The sequence below is a fragment of the Lonchura striata genome, chromosome 8, assembly GCF_050655825.1.
Source record: "Lonchura striata isolate lonStrDom1 chromosome 8, ASM5065582v1, whole genome shotgun sequence".
Taxonomy (NCBI): domain Eukaryota; kingdom Metazoa; phylum Chordata; class Aves; order Passeriformes; family Estrildidae; genus Lonchura; species Lonchura striata.
Window position 1 is genome coordinate 329,594 of NC_140710.1, and position 17,720 is coordinate 347,313.

Below are 17,720 nucleotides of genomic sequence, written 5' to 3' on the forward strand. Positions count from 1 at the left end.
GAGGCGGAAGGCGGGGCCGAGCGGCGCCGCTGCTCCGCGCTGTGCTCTTCAAGGGGCCGGCAGCCGCCTTTGCCTTCTGACGTGCGGCAGGTAAAGTCTGCTCCAGCTGTGCACTTTCTTCCATCACAGCAAATAGGACAGCGTTTAGAAATAACTTCGGTTTCCTTCCTCAGGTCTGTGAAAAAGCAAATCCAAGAATTTAGTCGCAGGTAAAATGGGTAAAGATAGCTGTCCTTTTGCTCAAAACCATTTCTCTTGCTTCTTCATTAAAATTGTCTTGGGTGACTCTATTCATGATTACCAACTCTTGATGCTGGCACATGTTCCCCCTGAACTATACCAGGCAGGAACATCAAAGAAGTAGTACTAAACATAATGCTGTGTTGCATAGGACAGTCAAAAATAAGGTCTGTTTCTTACATATGTCAAATACTTACTAAAGATGTTGCATTATGGGTTTTGGGGGAAAATCAGTAATTTATAGAGACTAACTGCTTTCTTTAAAGAACTGATTTTCCAGGTATTTTACCCAAGAAGTAAGGATTGCAGGCAGAGCTTATACCTGATGACAGCAGTAGAACCATCCGGTAAATTCAGATGAGACATGAAAGAGACCAGACAGAAGCAAGGACATTTTGGAGTGAAATTGGAAATTACTTACTAGAATTACTCAGGTTTGAAGATATCTCTTGAAATCATGGAGCACAACCCACCTACACCAAGTAGGCTTAGCTAGAGGCAGGTTGTTCAAGACACTACTTGTTGAGTTTTGAGAGTCAAATGGAGACTCCATCACCTCTGCCAGCATATAACATCCCTCCTGTCAATGGGTACTATGAGGCTGGCTCCCTCCCCTTTATTGCGTCCCATCAGGTATTCATACACATAGATAAAATTATCTGAGCTTTCCCTTGTCCAGGCTAAAAAGTTAGCCTCTTCTCACATGACAGATGCTTCAGACCCTTAATATTTTTGTGGCCATGTGCTAGACTCCCTTCTTTAAGTCCCCCTCTTTCTTATTCAGGGGAGCCTAGAACTGGATTCAGTACAGCCTCACGTATCCAGTAATTTGTCTAAGAACTCCAGGAAATGTCAATTTTGCCAGCATTGCCAGGAAAAGTCTATCCAAGGTTAAAAAAAAATCCTAATGCCTTCTTCTTGGCTGTTTTTGCTGCAAGCATAGCTAAGTATATACATTGATGGAAAGCAGTAATAGGTTTATATATACAAGAACGACATTAAGCTATTAGAGAGTACACAAAGGAGGGCAGTCAAGATGGTGAAGGGCCTTGTGGGGAATCTGTATGAGGAGTGGCAGAGGTCACTTGGTCTGTTCAACCTGTACAAGAGTCAGAGGGGAGACTAATCACAGTCTATAACTTCCTTGTGAGGGGAAGAGGGACAGACACTGATTTCATCTCTCTAGTGCTCAGTGACAGAACCTGAAGGAATGGCTGGAGCTGAGTCAGAAGGTTTACATTTGGTATTAGAGGAAGGTTTTTCCCCCATAGTATGGTCAGGCACTGAACAGGCTTGCCAGGTCACAAGCTCCAAGGCTGCCAGAACTCAAGCAGCATTTGAACCATGCTTTTGGGCACAGAGTGGGATTTTTGTGCAAGGCCAGGAGTTGGACTTGAGGGTCCTTGTGGCTCCCTCCCAGCTCAGCATACTCTTTGATTCTGTGTTTAAATATACTGGATTTTAAATAAAAGACATATTGTAAATCATTATTAAGTCATTACCACTTGAAGTGATTCATCCTCGTTTAATGTGTACATGCTTCAGAGTGTAAAGGCCAGACTCTCTCAAGCTGATACTGATACTGCTGACTACTATATAAATCCCCAGCACAGATGCACATAGACGGTAGCAATGCAGGTCTTCCTGCTGCTCAGCTGGAATAGCTCTTCAGCTGCTTCGGGCAAGAGCATAGAGAAACTGAAATACAGCTATTAACCTACTTCAGAAATTGTATTTTGGGTTAGTTGTCCAGTGTAAGTGATATGACAAGCAAAATTAATACAAACTAACCACACTTCTCTTAAAAATTTTTTATTTAAATGCAGCATTGACTGTCAAAAATTACACTCTATCTTACTTTATACTGAGAACAGAATCAGTGCTTAATAATGAACAGAATAAAAATATTTTGAAGCTTTTTTTTTCATCCCTTTTTAATTCTATTGAGAAACACACTAAAATCTTCCATAAGAACACAGAAGACTACAGCAGTGCCAGACACACTTTATATATTTCTTTAAGCCTTAAATTTGCCAACATGTTCACGAGCTATGATCATCCTTTGAATCTGAGCAGTTCCCTCATAAATCTGAAAAGGAGAATTGCAATAATGTTACTGGGTGATTTTTAAAAAGGTTTTAACAGGTATACATTTTTCAACCTCCATGGCACTAATCCAATGTGGATTACGATGTGCAGAAGACAGAAAAAAACCAGAGAAAATTCCAGTGTGCCAGAGTAATTACAGTGGGCTAAATTAAATGTAACTCATACAAGATACTGAGAAAGTCTTGTTCTCTCAGGTGCTCCTAACCTAAAGTCAGTAGGGCTCTCATGAAAACAGATTACAACATTCCTCTTATTTGAGGAAGAAAATACATTATTTAGATTTTTCAAAGTAGGATCTGAAATCATGGTTAGAAGGGAAGAGATGACTTGTCCTTAAGCGTTTTCTTTAACTAGACTTTCAAGGTCATAACCATATGTTGTCTTTGATCCATTTATTTCCATTGCTTCTTATTAACTAGTACTCTCTCCCACACGGTTTTCTTTGTGGTTTTCTTTATTCTTGCATTTTCTTGAAGAAACAGCCTGCATCATCCCTCTGTCCTGTTTGTTTGCTGGTAGCAAAGTCAAAAATAAACAATAAAGCACCTATGAAGTTCTAATGCCAAAGGAGGACATATGCTCCACAGGCATACTGCAATGTAATGCAATGGCTGAGGCAACATAGTCTAGAGGCTTTAATGTTTCAGCTCCCACTTCTGTCAGAACTTTGTTTGGCAAATTGCTGAAAATTATGCAAATTCACTTACAGGAATAATCTTTCCAGGAACCTTAAAAGCATTTTAAAAATAAGAATGCTATAACCTGTGTTCACATTAGTGTTCTGGTTCAGAACAAGCTGTTGATTCCCAGGGTGAATTCTCTGCTGCTGCTTACCCCATGTTGATCCAGTCCACCGAGAAGACTGTGTTTTGTGAGTACTAGGTGCCTTCTGAAACCAACTGAAATGGAAGCTCTGCTTTCTCTCTATACTAAACATTCACCAATCCCTAGGAAAGCCATAATGGTACAAGCCTGCACCTGGACCCTAACAGTTGGATGCCTATCAGGGACATAAATTCCAAGGGACCAAACAGGTTTGCTATGAACTCAGACTCGTCAAACTGCTTAGAGCATAGCTGTCAGGGCCTCAGAAGCTGTTCCTGCAATCTACCAAACTGCTCCTATTGCACTAAAATTTGCACTTGCTGATGAACACAGCCATGTAAATCAAGTGTAAAGACATCACAACTCACAATCTTACTAAGTAATTACAGGAAAGATTTTATTTATAAGCTGATGGAAATAGTTTCAAGACTCTCTGACAATTAAAGAAAGGAAGTTTTCCAAATTTAAGAGTTTCCAAACCTAAGAGTTTCTATCAAAGTAGCCAAGATGTGTAGCTGGACAAAACTAGGACACAGTAAGGACATGTAAAAATGTTATCAGTAAACACAATAAAAGGATTGTGTAATTCAAAAAAAGACCAAACATATGAAAGATAATTTGAAAAATCAAGATTTCTGCATGCAACATATGGCCAAAAGTACCTACCATCTGGAATTGAGCAATGATACAGCAAAGCACAGTGAAGTGTAAGATATAATCAAGAGACATGGACAAAATATTTGCAAGACAAAACCTTTCCTGAATTTTATTGGGGATGAAATGGAACTGACAGTCATAAAAAATTTAATACTAAGTCTGATTAATTAGAAAAACAAGCCTACTTAGCCTTGCATTTGGATCACTGTAATGAAAAAACTAAGTAATAATGGGAATTTGTTAAATCAATCTCAGTCAATCAGAGATTCAACCCTCACACCATCATTCTCTAAAACAGCATGCAACCTGACAAGAAAAAAATCTCAATCATAAATTTCAATGAGTCATTCATTTCCTCTTTCACGAAAGTGAAGTTATTTATAGGGACCTTTAGATTACAGCATAGCAGTTGTCTTTCCTTAAACTGAGAAAAATTAATTCTTGGCTAGTGGCAATAATAGTTTGCATTTTGAAGTCAGCTGTAAGACAAATATTAACTGCCTAGAATCTTGGATTGACAGCTGTTATAGTTAGCAATCATTAGAGGTCATAGTCTATGTGCGTTTCTTGGTATCATCTACTTTGGTATGTTTTATCTAGTCACTGGTACTGTTAGATATCAATAAAGATTACTGGTTTTGCCAAATGCAAGTAAAATATTCTTGCTGAATGAAGAATTGCAGCATAGTATATGCTAATATACTAATTACAACATGACATGGAATAATTTCTTGACAGTAACACTGCAGTAAAAAACTTGAGTATTACAGTGAACTATGGGCTAAATATGAGTACAAAAAGGTCTTGTTAAAAGAATGGATAATCACTCTACATTGTGTCACACTTCTGTTGATACAACACATTTTACATGTCATGGTGCCAGCTAGGATAGGGTTAATAGTTTTTCTAGTAGCTGGTCCAGTGCTGTGTTTTGTGAGAACAGTGTTGGTAACACGTTCATGTTTCAGTTCTTGCTCTGTAGTGCTTATTGTAAATCCAGGACTTTCAGTTTCCTGTGATCTGCCAATGAGGAGGTGCACAAAAAGCTGGAAGGGAGCATGGCCAGGAGTGCTAACCTGGAATGGCCAAAGGAGCATTTCATGGCAGAGAGTCAGGCCCAGTGTATAAACTTAGGGGGAGTTCACCATGAGGGTGCTGATTGCTGTGGGTGGATGGGGTGGGCATTGTTCACCAGGTGGTGAACAACTTAATTGTGCATCACTTGTTCTTCCTGGGTTCTATTCCTATCTGCCTCTCTCTTTTATTACTATAATTTACTTTATGTCAATTATTAAACTTATTATTATTAAATTTATTTCAACTATTTTCCATGCATGAGATTTACCATTTTTTCCAATTCTCTCCACCATCCCTCAGGAGCAGGGAGGAGAAGGCAGTGAGGAGCTCCCTTATGTGGCTACTTAGTTGCCAGCTAGGTTTAAACTACAACACCTTGATACTCAATACTGTTGATACATCAGCCACAGCATTCTACGCAGTTTGTAATACCAAAGTTTCAAAAGGAAAGTTTAATTGAAAAGTAAAACAAAAACCCCAACCAAACAAAAAACACCTCTTCCCTCATAAGGTGTTGGGGTAAGAAACTGCTTTAGTGTTCAGGCTGAGAAGACAGCTGAACTATAAGCACACATCAATCCAGGTTAAAGACAGATGGTCAAAAGTTTTGCATCTCCAAAGATTTTCCAGAAGAGTATGATATGTAAACCACCTGTACTTACAGAATACCAAAGCTAGCATTGGTATTTTTATCAAGATTTTTTTCCCAAGAGTTCAAAGACTTCAAAACTGAGAATCCAAGGATTGCAACAAGTTACCACATTAGAGGGGAAAAAAGCCCAAAACTCACACAATACAATTTATTTCTCTTATGTGATTTCAGTTTTTTTCAAGTGCAATGACTTTATTATGGAAGAAATTTCCTGATTTGAATCACTGTTTCTTTAAATGGAAAGATTACTGCTTTCATTCTAAAATTATTTTTAATATCACATAATTACACCATGATTTGAAGTAGGTAGCCATTACTTTATTCCATATAAAATCTATGCATTAGCACATTCTCTTTTACTTACCTGGTAGATTTTAGCATCTCTCATTAGTTTTTCTACAGGATATTCAGTATTAAATCCATTTCCTCCAAAAATCTGTACTGCATCTGCAGCTACTTGGTTTGCAATGTCACCAGCAAATGCCTTTGCAATGGAAGCATAGTAGGTATTCCTGCGACCGGCATCAACTTCCCATGCAGCTCTCTGGTAAGCCATCCTAGCGAGTTCAACTTTCATTGCCATTTCAGCAAGCAAGAAAGACACTGCTTGGTGCTGTGATGAAATAAACTAGGTTAATACTGCCTGCTTAAAATTCTATGACATGCAGAAAAGATAAAATCTCCTTAATACAGTGATTTTTCTCAAAAAACTCAGTAAGTTGTACAAGAGAAGTTATGCAGAACATGCATCACACTCTCATATATGCATGTTGAATTATCCTCTTTAAGTTTTTGATTTCCAGATCCATTTAGTCATAGGGATTAAACACTGTTGAAACAACAGTTGAAGTTGTTTCATCAGTATTTCATCCCTATGAAGTTATTAGTATTTATCTTGTTTTTTATTCATATTTTTTCAAAACTGGTAAGCAGCATGATGGACAATGTATTCTATTGGTGTTAATGGTATTTATCTTGTTTCACATACTTCAGATGTTTTCTTCATTCCTGAAAATCCCTCTTTATTAGCACTGAAGACTTAAGTATGCCCAGTTGGTATGTAAGTTCTGAGCTTTGGGGCAGAATTTTCTTTCTGCTTTTCCTACTATCATTGATAAATTACCAAAAATTCTTGAAGTTACCGCATAGCTAAGTTTACTTACAGTGCAACCTATATACTTGGAAACCACAAAATGGCAGAGGTATAACATATAAAAACTAAGAAAATATACATATCAGGGAATAATCTTGAAAAATCAGTCACAGTACATCTGATGTGAAAACATAAGCTTTTATGATATTGTTTGCCCCCACACTTACTTCAACAATTGGTTTCCCAAAGGTTTTTCTCTCCAAAGCGTATCTAGTAGCTTCATCAAGGGCTCTTTTTGCTAATCCAACAGCACCAGCTGCCACCTAAATTTAATACAGACCAGAATAAAAAATAAGAAATTGCTGCTATATTTTATAACCTATTTACCTATTTTTTTCTTATACTTACGGGTGGTCTGGTCTTATCAAAAGCTCCCATTGCGATTTTAAACCCAGCTCCTTCCGCTATCAATACATTTTCTTTTGGGACTCTCACGTCTTCAAAGACAATGCCTCTTGTATCTGAGCAACGTTGACCCATATTCATTTCCTGAAGTGGGAGATTTACACATGTGCTACTAACTTGGATTATTCAAAGGTACATTATGTTTTCATTCTTTTGTTGACTCAAAGCATATTTTTTCTTCCCCAAAACACTTAATCTAAAAATTACCTCATGCAAGACAAATACTAGTTTTGTATTTGCAGACCAGCATGCCCTTAACTTGTCTAGGCTGGGCAGCTTACTTTCTCCTTACACAAAATGAGTTCTGTCACTGTAATCAGTCTTATGTTCTTCTAGTTCAACTGTCTTTGAGATGCAAGTGGAAAAAGAAAATAATCTAATATTCAGGAAGTACAGGTATACTACAAGTGAATAAATAAATGAACTTTTCAAGTTTTTGGATTTCTTGCCTAATGTTCAGCATTCAGTTTTACTTACAATTAAAAATAGTACTTTTTTTTAAAGAGAGAACTACCATCAGTATCTCTAAGGCCTTTTCTCTGTCCAGTACTAGCTAAAATTAAAACTTGCTATGTGTGTATTTTGTCAAAATTGTTCATCTTCCTTCTTACTTTTTCAAGGCATACTACTTCTCATTTATTGGCACCTGCCAATACAGTTGTACTCAAAGACTCTCTGCAGTCGTCATCTTACTTTAGACCATTCTAAATAATTCCTTTTCTGAATCAATAGCTTTAAAATTATGTTTTACGAATTGTTCCTCTGTGTTGTGAAAATGAAAAGATGTTTGTAGATAAGCATATGAAACTGCTCAGTTCTGCAAGTCTTTTTTAGAACAACAATTCCTGGCTTGTCAAACAGGAAATACAATCTTCACCTTTCTTCCAACTTGGATCCCTGGGCTATCTGCTTCCACAATGAATCCAGTAAAGGCTTTGCTTGCAGGAGCTTTTGGATCTGGATTCGTACGTGCTAGCAAAAAATACCTAGTGTAAAATAAAGTAGATGCATGCAGTTTATCTTCACAATTAACAAAATATATTTATCTAGCACTTTAAACATTTTTGTTTATTTAGCATTTTAAGGCATTTCTATCATATACCAATTCTTTCCGTGAGTTAACAACCTTTCTTTCTTGCCCATCCTGAAAATAAAAGGAGAGAGATCAAGAGAATAGAGGTTTCAAAGATTCAAGATTTCATAAAGTTACTCAGAACAACATGCAAATATACCCTACCTTTTCCATGTATTGTAAGTCTTTATGATATTAACAGCTTCCCACAAAGGACAAAAGAAAGCTATTCATTGCATGTACATAAAAGTTAATGCTTAGGACATACTTTCTTGGATGTAAAAGTTATAACCTGATTTCAACGATCTTGATTTTATTTTTCCAAGTATAAGTTTTAAATAAGTATTTCTCTTATTAAACAGCTGTAAATCACTTCTATGGTATTCAGTAAGGCCAAAAGAAATCTTACAGATTGTCTTCAGTAGGTCTGCCTTCAACAAGAAAATAACTAGAAAATTTAGTTTTTGGGTAAGCATATAAAGTTTCTTCCACTTGAGTTCAGGGAAATTTCTGTGTTGTGAATCAGCGTGATGTAAGACATGATTTAAGAAGTTTACATTATAAGAGCATGCTCCAGACAATATCTGCGATCTTTGACAGATAGAAAATGTCTTCTTTTCAGAAAATAAAAAGTAACACTACAATCTAACAGTGTTTCTAGCTTCACTAGGAGTAAGAGGTGTTTCTAGTAGAATCACATTTAATTTTGATAGCCGGAAGATTCAAGAGGGTATTATTGAGTGTGGAGTCATAATGTCATCAGTCATTTTTCTTTTCAGGCTTTGCACAGCACTCAAGACTGCATTTGTCTATGCTGTCCTGATAGCTAGCCTCATAAATTGGGCAGAGATTAGAATGTAGTCTGCTGAAACACGGAAAACATTCAGATTTGTGTCTTAAGGATAGGTTTTTAAAGGACAGGTCTTTAAAGAATTTAACTGAGGTTGGAGGGTTGGGGTAAAACTACCAAACAGCATAGAACTATGACACCAGTTAACATACCAGTTTGCTTTCCCCCCATTTGTGATCCACATCTTCTGACCACTAATGATATATTCATCTCCTTTCTTCTCAGCCTTTGTTTTTATACCAGCCACATCAGAGCCTGCTCCAGGCTCTGTTACACAGTAAGCCTAAAAGAAATTAAGATGCAAAAAAGTTTATCTTTAGTGAACTACAAATTAATGCAGATTATGTGCATCAAACTAGTTGTTGAAGGTTTAAGTGAACTGCATAGTAATATCCAAACACCAAATAAACAAAACTCCCCAATAAAACCCCAAAACAACCCTACACACAGCCCCCTCCTCCCTGCAAACACCTGGCCAAGTAAGTGTTAATTTTATTTATAAATCCATAATAATACATTAAATTGGCTTTTAATCAAACAGAAACATTCTGTAACCCTTAGGTTACTACTTCCTCAGGATTCAAAAATTCTGATGTGAAAGCTGAGGATCTTTAAAGTCTGAAAATAGGAGCACTGAGTCCTTCAGTTTAGGAGGCTTAGTTGCAAATTTACATTGCACATGAATCTTTACTTCTTTCTATGTAACAAGTAACTGTTTATGTAATATTTGAGATCACAAATAGAGTGTCATTCCCCTCCAAGTTGAGGGTCTCTTTACATAAATCCTATATTTTTCTTAAACATCTACAACCCTTCTTGAAATGGAAATAAAAACTATTAATTTTTGGTAAGTTACTTAGGATGGGGATAATTTTCCAAGTAATATCTTCTTTTTAGTTACTGGATGTATCTCGTTAGGTACTCGCTTTCACTAAATGTCCCTGTTTACATAAAGACCAACAGGGCTAATTTGTGAGTACATGTAAGTGTTCAGGGGAAAAAAAAACCACACAAAAAAGGAGGAAAATAAAAAAAGGAGTAATACAATTAATGTGATTTAGAAACATTCTGCAGTATAGCAGTTATACTTACACACATCATTGGTTCTTCTGTCATTCTTCCTAAGTATTTTTTCTGCTGATGCTCATTTCCCGCAATGATAACTGGCATTTGCTGAAAAAAAAAATATTTAGACCATTAATCTGGCTCTTTCAAGAGCAGAGATTGTAGTTTAAGGGATGTAAGAAAAGACAGAACTCACCCCTAGGGAGTTTGCTTCAATGGCGGTTTGAACCCCTGTACATCCGTAAGCTAACTCTTCTGTAATAAGGCATGCTTCAAAACTGCCAAGGCCAAGGCCACCTATGGTTGAAGTATTTAAGTTACTCAAGGGGATTTAAATTATAATGTATTACTACTAATGATTTACATAACATAATAATGTATTATTCCACATACACTTGATTGTATACTGTGTTTGGTTAGGCATTCTCACGCAAGCTTTTTAAATAAATCTTCATCAAAAGAGTAACAGGCAATTTGAAAATTACCTATCATGTTTCCAGAGTTATTGTTTGATTAATGTGGGACAACTTGCACAAAGTGGCAAAGAATGTACCATTCACATTATTTTACTACTGTGCATTCAAGAATTAAGAGTTCCTAGGAAGCAGAGAAAGGGCCCCTGAGCCAAAAGCATTTGGGAACAAAAAAGTGTCCATATTAGTAGACAAGCAATGTAGTAATCTGTGTCTGACAGAAGCCAACACCATGGGAAACTGGCCAACACTACACACAAGTACATTAACAACTACCACAAAAATATTTTCCTCAACTTTAAGGTGACTTCCTCGGTCAAAGAAATAGTTCTCTTTGGTATTTTTGTTATGCCAACCCCTGACAGACATCTGTTACATAAATTTATCTGGTCTTTTTGAACCTATGTCAAATTTTAGCACCTATATGCTACAGGGGCAATAAATTGCAAATTAACTCCACACTGCAGAACCATCTCCTTTCACTTGTTTTGAATCTAGCATCTGATGACATAATTTGATGCCTTCTAGTTATATTAAAAGGGACAGTGAACCATCAATCCCTTTTCACACTCTCTCGACACTGACATTTTAGTCATTTCTCCTATAGAATTTACATCTCACACAGAAGATAAAACTTCTATATTCTTTGTCATTCTTTTAGAAATGTTTTCCATTTCCCCAATACTCTCTTGAAATGGAAGCGTCTGACTATATAATGAATTAAAAAGGCAAGTGCAATTCGGATGCAGGAGGCAGCATAATTATGCCTTCTGCTTTTTCATTCATTTCCTTAAGAGTCCCTCTTGACCTTAGCTTTTTCAATTGTGACCACTTCTGAGCATTATGCACATGTTCATGGGATCCAAAGATGTCTTTTCTGAGAGGCAGTATCTAGTGCACAGCATAGCTTTCCTCTGTGAAGTTCAGATTGATTCTTTCCCTTCACATGTGTATCACTTTTTCTTTTTGGAATCACATTGCCATTTTAACTCTCACTCTCTTCTGTGACCTTTTCCTGCAGCTCTCTGAACCAGATCATCTTTTCTAGATGACTTAGTATTATCAGTATAACTTAGTATTATCAGCAAACTCTATCACCATTGTATTTACGCCCTTCTCAGTTTATTTATAGACATCCTAAATAGCACAAGACCTAGCAAGGCTGTGCTGCTAATTTTGCCAGTAGGAAACCTGATGATTTTTAAAACTTATTTTGGAAGTTCTCTATTCCCTGTTCACACATTTATTAGCCACTTCAGAGAACTTCAATGATTTTATGAGACATGAGCTCCTTTCACTAAAACCCTTCCCTAGCATATCATGTTTGTCTGTATTGCTCATACATCTTATGAGTCAGGATTCTGTTGTACTGCACTTTATCTAAACTGAAAAACTGTCCTTCTGGGATAAACTCTTCAATTGCTCCAGCCTGTGTCAGAGACTAGAACAAAACATGACCTTCTAATTTCTCTGCCTAATCAGCTGACACTGCACCAGGGGAACATTAAGCAGCTGTAATCACAGTAGAAAAATTTGGTCATAAATTACTAAACTATAATCTGCCTAATTTGTCGCCTGATTACACCTACACCTAGTACCACACTTGTGTGTGTCAACCTGCCTACTGATTAAATTTAGATTATTCAAGTACCGACTATTTATGTGACGGTATAGAATCCATAATTACACATAAGAATCTCATCTAATGTCTTTTCATTGTTTCATTTTACAGATTAAAAAGAATGTTTACTTACCACAGCTTTCCGGTATGTGTGAATTCATAAGACCAAGCTCCCAAGCTCGCTTTATAAGTGGAACAGGATACTGAAACAGACATGGAAAAATCACCTTCTGATTCATCACAACCAAAACTTTAAATTTCATGCAGGTTAAGATAAAAGTCTGTTTCATCCCAATTTTTCCCTTACACTGTGGTAGAATTTACCTCTCCAGTTTTGTCATATTGTGCAGCAACAGGAATAATTTCCTCCACAGCAAATTTACGAGCAGTAGCTTGAAACTCTTTCTGTTCATCAGTAAGTTCTATTTTTAAAAAGGAAGAGAAAAAGATCATAAATCCTCTTCTGTCTTTTACTTTGTCAATTGTCAGCGATAAAGAAGAAAACAAGAGCATCCTTCCAGGACAACCCAAACCACCACTATCTGGGGCTCTTCAGGAAGCAAAAAAGTTCAAGTTCCTCTTCCTCCTGGGAGAAAACCTCCATTGTTCTCTGATCAACCCCTATATGCACTTATTTATGTCTGATGAAATTATCCACAAAATATTGAAAATGAAGCAGAGAGGACTATGTAACATAAAATGTATTACCAGAAGAAATAAAAAGAATGTTGTGCTAATAAAAGCATAAAAAGACTGAGGTTGCCCAAAGATCTTGACTCTTCAACTTCAAACATCTACCTCTGATACTCTAAATTTGCTTGTACATATTATATTATATATAATATGCCAAGATGAAGATAAATTAATTTTTTTACATTTCTTGATAACCAAGTTCAACTATGACTACATTTAGGTACTGTAACATTGAAAACAGCAATATGAGGTAAGTATTCAAAGCTAAGACACTTTGGCAATAAAAAAAAAAAACTTATCATAGACATGAGTTAAAAAAAGGAAAAAATCTTAAGAACACTACATGCATATCTGCCTTGCCTCAGCTGAGGATAAAGCTACTTTGTTTTTCAAACCATTTTTTTACTAGAAATATATTTAGAACAAACACCTTAATTTTAAAATCATGGTGAACTACATTTGCCTATTATTGTTACATTTCTTCCAAAAACTGTACTACTTACCAAAGCTAAAGCCAGCTCCAGGTTTGCCTACATGTAAGTTTTGTGCAGGTTTACTAGAATAGGACCTCCATCCATGCCCTGTGATGGTTTGAAGCATTTGCTAAAGAGGAAAAGAACATGAGGTGTAAGATCTTCACAGCTCAAGCCTCCTAAAGCTACTAACCTATCTGCAGCACAACTTTAGACTCCCTCTCTAGAAACCGTAAGTATAATACAATTACTACAGCGATAAAAGAATTACTGGCTACATTGCGTTTGCCTCCTGTGGCAAGCAACACTTACATGAACTAACACCTGTACCAGGAATCTCAGGCTTTAACAGGACCAAGGGTGAGTGAACTGCTGTATGCACTTTTAAGTATTGTGCAACTGAGTATTTAAAAATTATTAAAGTCACAGAGACACAGCAATATGTATTTCTTTCATTTATACACACACTCATCAAACTTCATTTTCTGGCCCTCTAGTGAATATCCTATTACTCAATGCTTACCTACATGCAGATCTAGCAAGATTTTAATAACAACCTACCAATTAGCCAATATATCAGAATATTTTGATAATGTCCTAGACTAATCTCTGCTTTCTTTTAATAAGCTGCTGCCACTGACACTTGGTGATTATTATTATCCTCCAACAGGAGAGACAGCAGTCTCTCGGACTATCTAAAGTTTATTTTTCCTCCTAATAGTTACCACAAATTTATTATTTTTAATTGTAAATACATTCTCTGCTTTTTTAAGTTTAGAGCCCCAGGATTGCATTTTGCTGTAGGTAATATATTATTAATTTCAAGTTTTTAAAAACAATAGACATTGCAAAAGAGGACCTTGCTAAGTTTTCTGTTACTGCTACCTCTCATATTAAAAGCCAAACAACATCACAAAAAATTTAGATAGACCTTGATCCTTCAGAATTATTTACACTTTATTTTATCTGGAAAAAAGACGAGGCTGAAAAAAAGTCGAATGATTGAAATTTTATTCTTTTCTTTTTTTAAGGAGCAGCCCTTGATAGACTAATGCATAGCTTTACCACCAAAAGGTTTTGCCTACACTTGGAAAAGTACTGGATTCAAACTAATGCTACAAGTGATACCCTATATGAAAGAAGCTGTAAAATTTAAACCAGTGAAATTATGTCTGTTGTATAGTATATAAGGTAACACTGAAGATTACTCTGGAAAAACTCAACAATACCTCCACAAACAACTCATACCTGGAAGCTGCATGACTATCAGATGACAAGGATGAGGGTTTGCTACACATAAGAATTTGGATGACCATCTGTCTACTTGTCAACTTTCCCATTGCTTGACTCTGAGGAACAGTTGGATTCAGTGACAAACTACTGCTAGTGATGTTCAGATAGAACTGCATTTCTTTGCACTACTGTATAAACTCTATTACAATTACAAATACGACCATCAGTGTAGCAAAACTAACACTGGAAGAATATGCTGTCAGGAAAAGGGTATGACAAGGCTACTCACAAAAGTGATGCATTTATTTATTACCTTGATGGCAAAAGATCTATAGAACCTGTTTGAAAAGATGAACGTCACAGGAAATGCTGGGACAACAACAAGCTAAGGGTCGCTAACCTTGATTCTGCCTCACGTATCTCAGGGCAAAATGGAAAAGAATTATCAAGAGCAGTTTGTTGCTGGGGTAACATGTCAGGAGGCTGAACTTGAAATAGTAATTTCCTCCCTGTGGGCTTTCTTTGCCTAAAGCATTACTTTTGATCCATAAGATGCCAACTTCAGATGGAGACTTCTTCTTTCACTGACTTCCCTCACTCTTACAGCAACACTTAGGACCTGCGGCCAAGCTGCATACATTTGGGGTAAACTAATACTGCTGCTAGGAGGCTGTGAAGGGCCATTCAAGTAATTCAGACTCATTAATACCTCTGGAAATGGGGAATCCAGAAAAAGGCATGTGTCATGCTAAATGTGTTTTGAATAGTTTTAATTTTCTAGTTTGAAGCTGTGAGGTTATTGGTGGTTCACTACAGTAGAAAGTTTGTATTTTAGAAAACCAACGATTATATTTCACACATATTTTTAGAAAATTAACATAGGTAGCTAATAGATATCACAGCTACGTATGCTAAAGGAAATGCATTGAATAAAATACCCTGAACTCTAACCCCGGTGTTTTGAAGCCGTCTCCACCCTTAAATGGAGAGGTGCCAGACATACTTGGCACGACGCGGCCTTTGCCACAAGAGGAACCCCAGGGCTGTGCAGTATTTCCACTGAAGAACATCAAGCGGCAATAGCCATTCGAGCCGTGAGGATTACGGGCATAAACTCGGGTAATACTGCGAGGCAGGAAAAGCAGCACAGCGGGTGGATTCCAACCCCGGTGCCGGCAGCCGCCCCGACGGTCACGGCGGGCGGAACGCGGGCTGGCCCTGCCTCTTCCGCCCTTCGCCCTCTGCGAACCCGCGGCCCTTCTCTGCTGCCCGGGCTCCCCCGGCCGCTAGCACCGGCAGCGCCTCGGCTCGCTCCGCTCCGGCCTGGTCCGGTCCGTCCCATACCGTCCCGTGCCTCTCCCCGGGTCTTGTGTCCCCGAGTGTTCACCCGCCCCGGCCGCTCACCCGCGTCGCCCTCAGTGCAGCCATGTCGGCGGGAGAGCGCGGCAGCCGCAGCAGCTCCTGCGGGGCGGTGCTCAGCGGCCGGGGCGGCGCCTGGCGCGGCGGCCGGGGCAGCCCTGGGCTCGGGCCCGCGGGGAGCCTCCCGCGAGTTCCTGTTCCTTCTCCGCTTGTGGAGGAGCCTGTGGCCGGCCCGGCCCGGCCCGGCCCGCTCGTCCTGCCCGAACACGGGCAGTGTCTGTGCCCCGGTCTGCTGCCTGTTTGCTGAGCGTCCTGGGCTGGTTCCAATCACTTGTTAGCAGAAAAGCCTTTACTGAAACGTGTAAGCAGTTTGACTGTAATTTGCACCTCAGGGAGTCATAAACTCATGTTTTGGAGGTGTGGCAGGAACTGGAAAATGACTGGGCCTGGCACACGGGAGTTGTGACTGTGTTGATAGTTATATAAAATGTGCTTATAAATGCTCTTAATTCCGGTTGTATTTTAAAGGAAAAACAATGCATTTGGAAATGATCTGTGATGCATAAAATATATGCTTTTGAATAGTACTGTTTCATTGTTTCACATTTAGGGGTTTATTACAACAAGGATTTCAAGAAAAATGGCAGCCATTGATTTTTCTGTTAATTCCTTATTTGGTGTGAAATTTCAACAGAATTAACAAAGTATTTTTCTGGAAGCTGGATTTTGAATAATATTTTATTTTGTATAATAATACAAAATAGTATGCAACAAATATTTTTGAGTCATTATTGCCTTTTTATGTTGGCTCTTAGTTGCTTGTTTTGTTTCTGACAGTTGAGAGTATTGATTTTGTAGTTAATACCAAAGAAACAGTGTGATAGAAAACTAGCTATATAAAAGTTATTTACAGACATATTTATCAACTGTCTGAAAGGAGATTGGAGTGTTTTATAGACTTCATATAGACTGTTCTGGTTGGAGGTGATTACCTTAGGGGAGGCATGTAGGCAGCTTTGATTCAGTGCATAGGCTGCTGGTTTTTCACTCTAGTATCAGGAGATTTTTTTTTTTACTGTACTTTAAGGGCAATGGAGTAAAAGACATAAACATAATTTATAACTCTATGTTGCTTAAGTATTTTTGAAGATTCTGTATGTTTCAAGTACACCATACCTTTGGAATGTAAAGCTGTGGTGGGGCTTTAAAATACCAGCACTCAAAGTCTGCATTTTGTGTTACATTTAAAGTGTTTTACAGGTTTGAAGTTTTTAAAATTATTAACAACAAACAGGATTTTGCCATTTGTTTCGAACTTTCGTTTTAGAAATGGAAAGCAAATGAAATTTTCTGCAGTGATTTATGTATTTAGAGTTACTGAAGTTACTGCACTAAACAAACATAGTAAAATTTAGTGTGTAGGTCCTGAATTCATGATCTCTAAAGCAGAATAATTTTTCATGTAGTGCAATGCAACAAGCAGGGCAACTTCTTCTTAGTAGAATTATGACCTGTTTTGCTTTTCTTTGATCTCTGATACAATAGTAACTTAAACCCAACATTTTTTTCTAAATTTCTGTTGCGAGCTCTTGTGATTTTTTTTATTTTGTCTTGGGATTTAGTTGGGTGGCTCAGGGTGAGCAGTTAGGGGTTTTTCCCCAGCTTTTTCATGGATTTTAAAACCATACATTTATTGGGAAAAAAAAAGAGAAAGGAAAGCGTCTCTATAGAAAACTCTAAATGATCTAAAATCAAGATAATGT

General features: G+C 37.6%; 1 protein-coding gene and 1 long non-coding RNA gene across 2 annotated transcripts; one reads left to right on the top strand and one right to left on the bottom strand.

Annotated features, from left to right (window-relative positions):
* The first annotated feature begins 12 nt into the window (after positions 1-12).
* LOC146766712 (uncharacterized) lies at positions 13-12,953 on the top strand. Its single transcript, XR_014956974.1, has 2 exons — positions 13-173; positions 12,311-12,953. It is a non-coding gene; the product is annotated as an uncharacterized LOC146766712 (long non-coding RNA).
* Positions 2,037-16,075, bottom strand: ACADM (acyl-CoA dehydrogenase medium chain). The gene is made up of 12 exons (XM_021542585.4): positions 16,003-16,075; positions 13,396-13,495; positions 12,524-12,621; positions 12,333-12,402; positions 10,302-10,402; positions 10,133-10,213; positions 9,193-9,323; positions 7,996-8,104; positions 7,062-7,202; positions 6,881-6,976; positions 5,925-6,173; positions 2,037-2,329 (listed from the first exon to the last, which is right to left on the bottom strand). Exons 1-12 carry the CDS (start codon positions 16,024-16,026, stop codon positions 2,258-2,260), a joined length of 1,272 nt encoding a protein of 423 aa, XP_021398260.1. The 5' UTR covers positions 16,027-16,075; the 3' UTR covers positions 2,037-2,257.
* Positions 16,076-17,720: the final 1,645 nt, after the last annotated feature.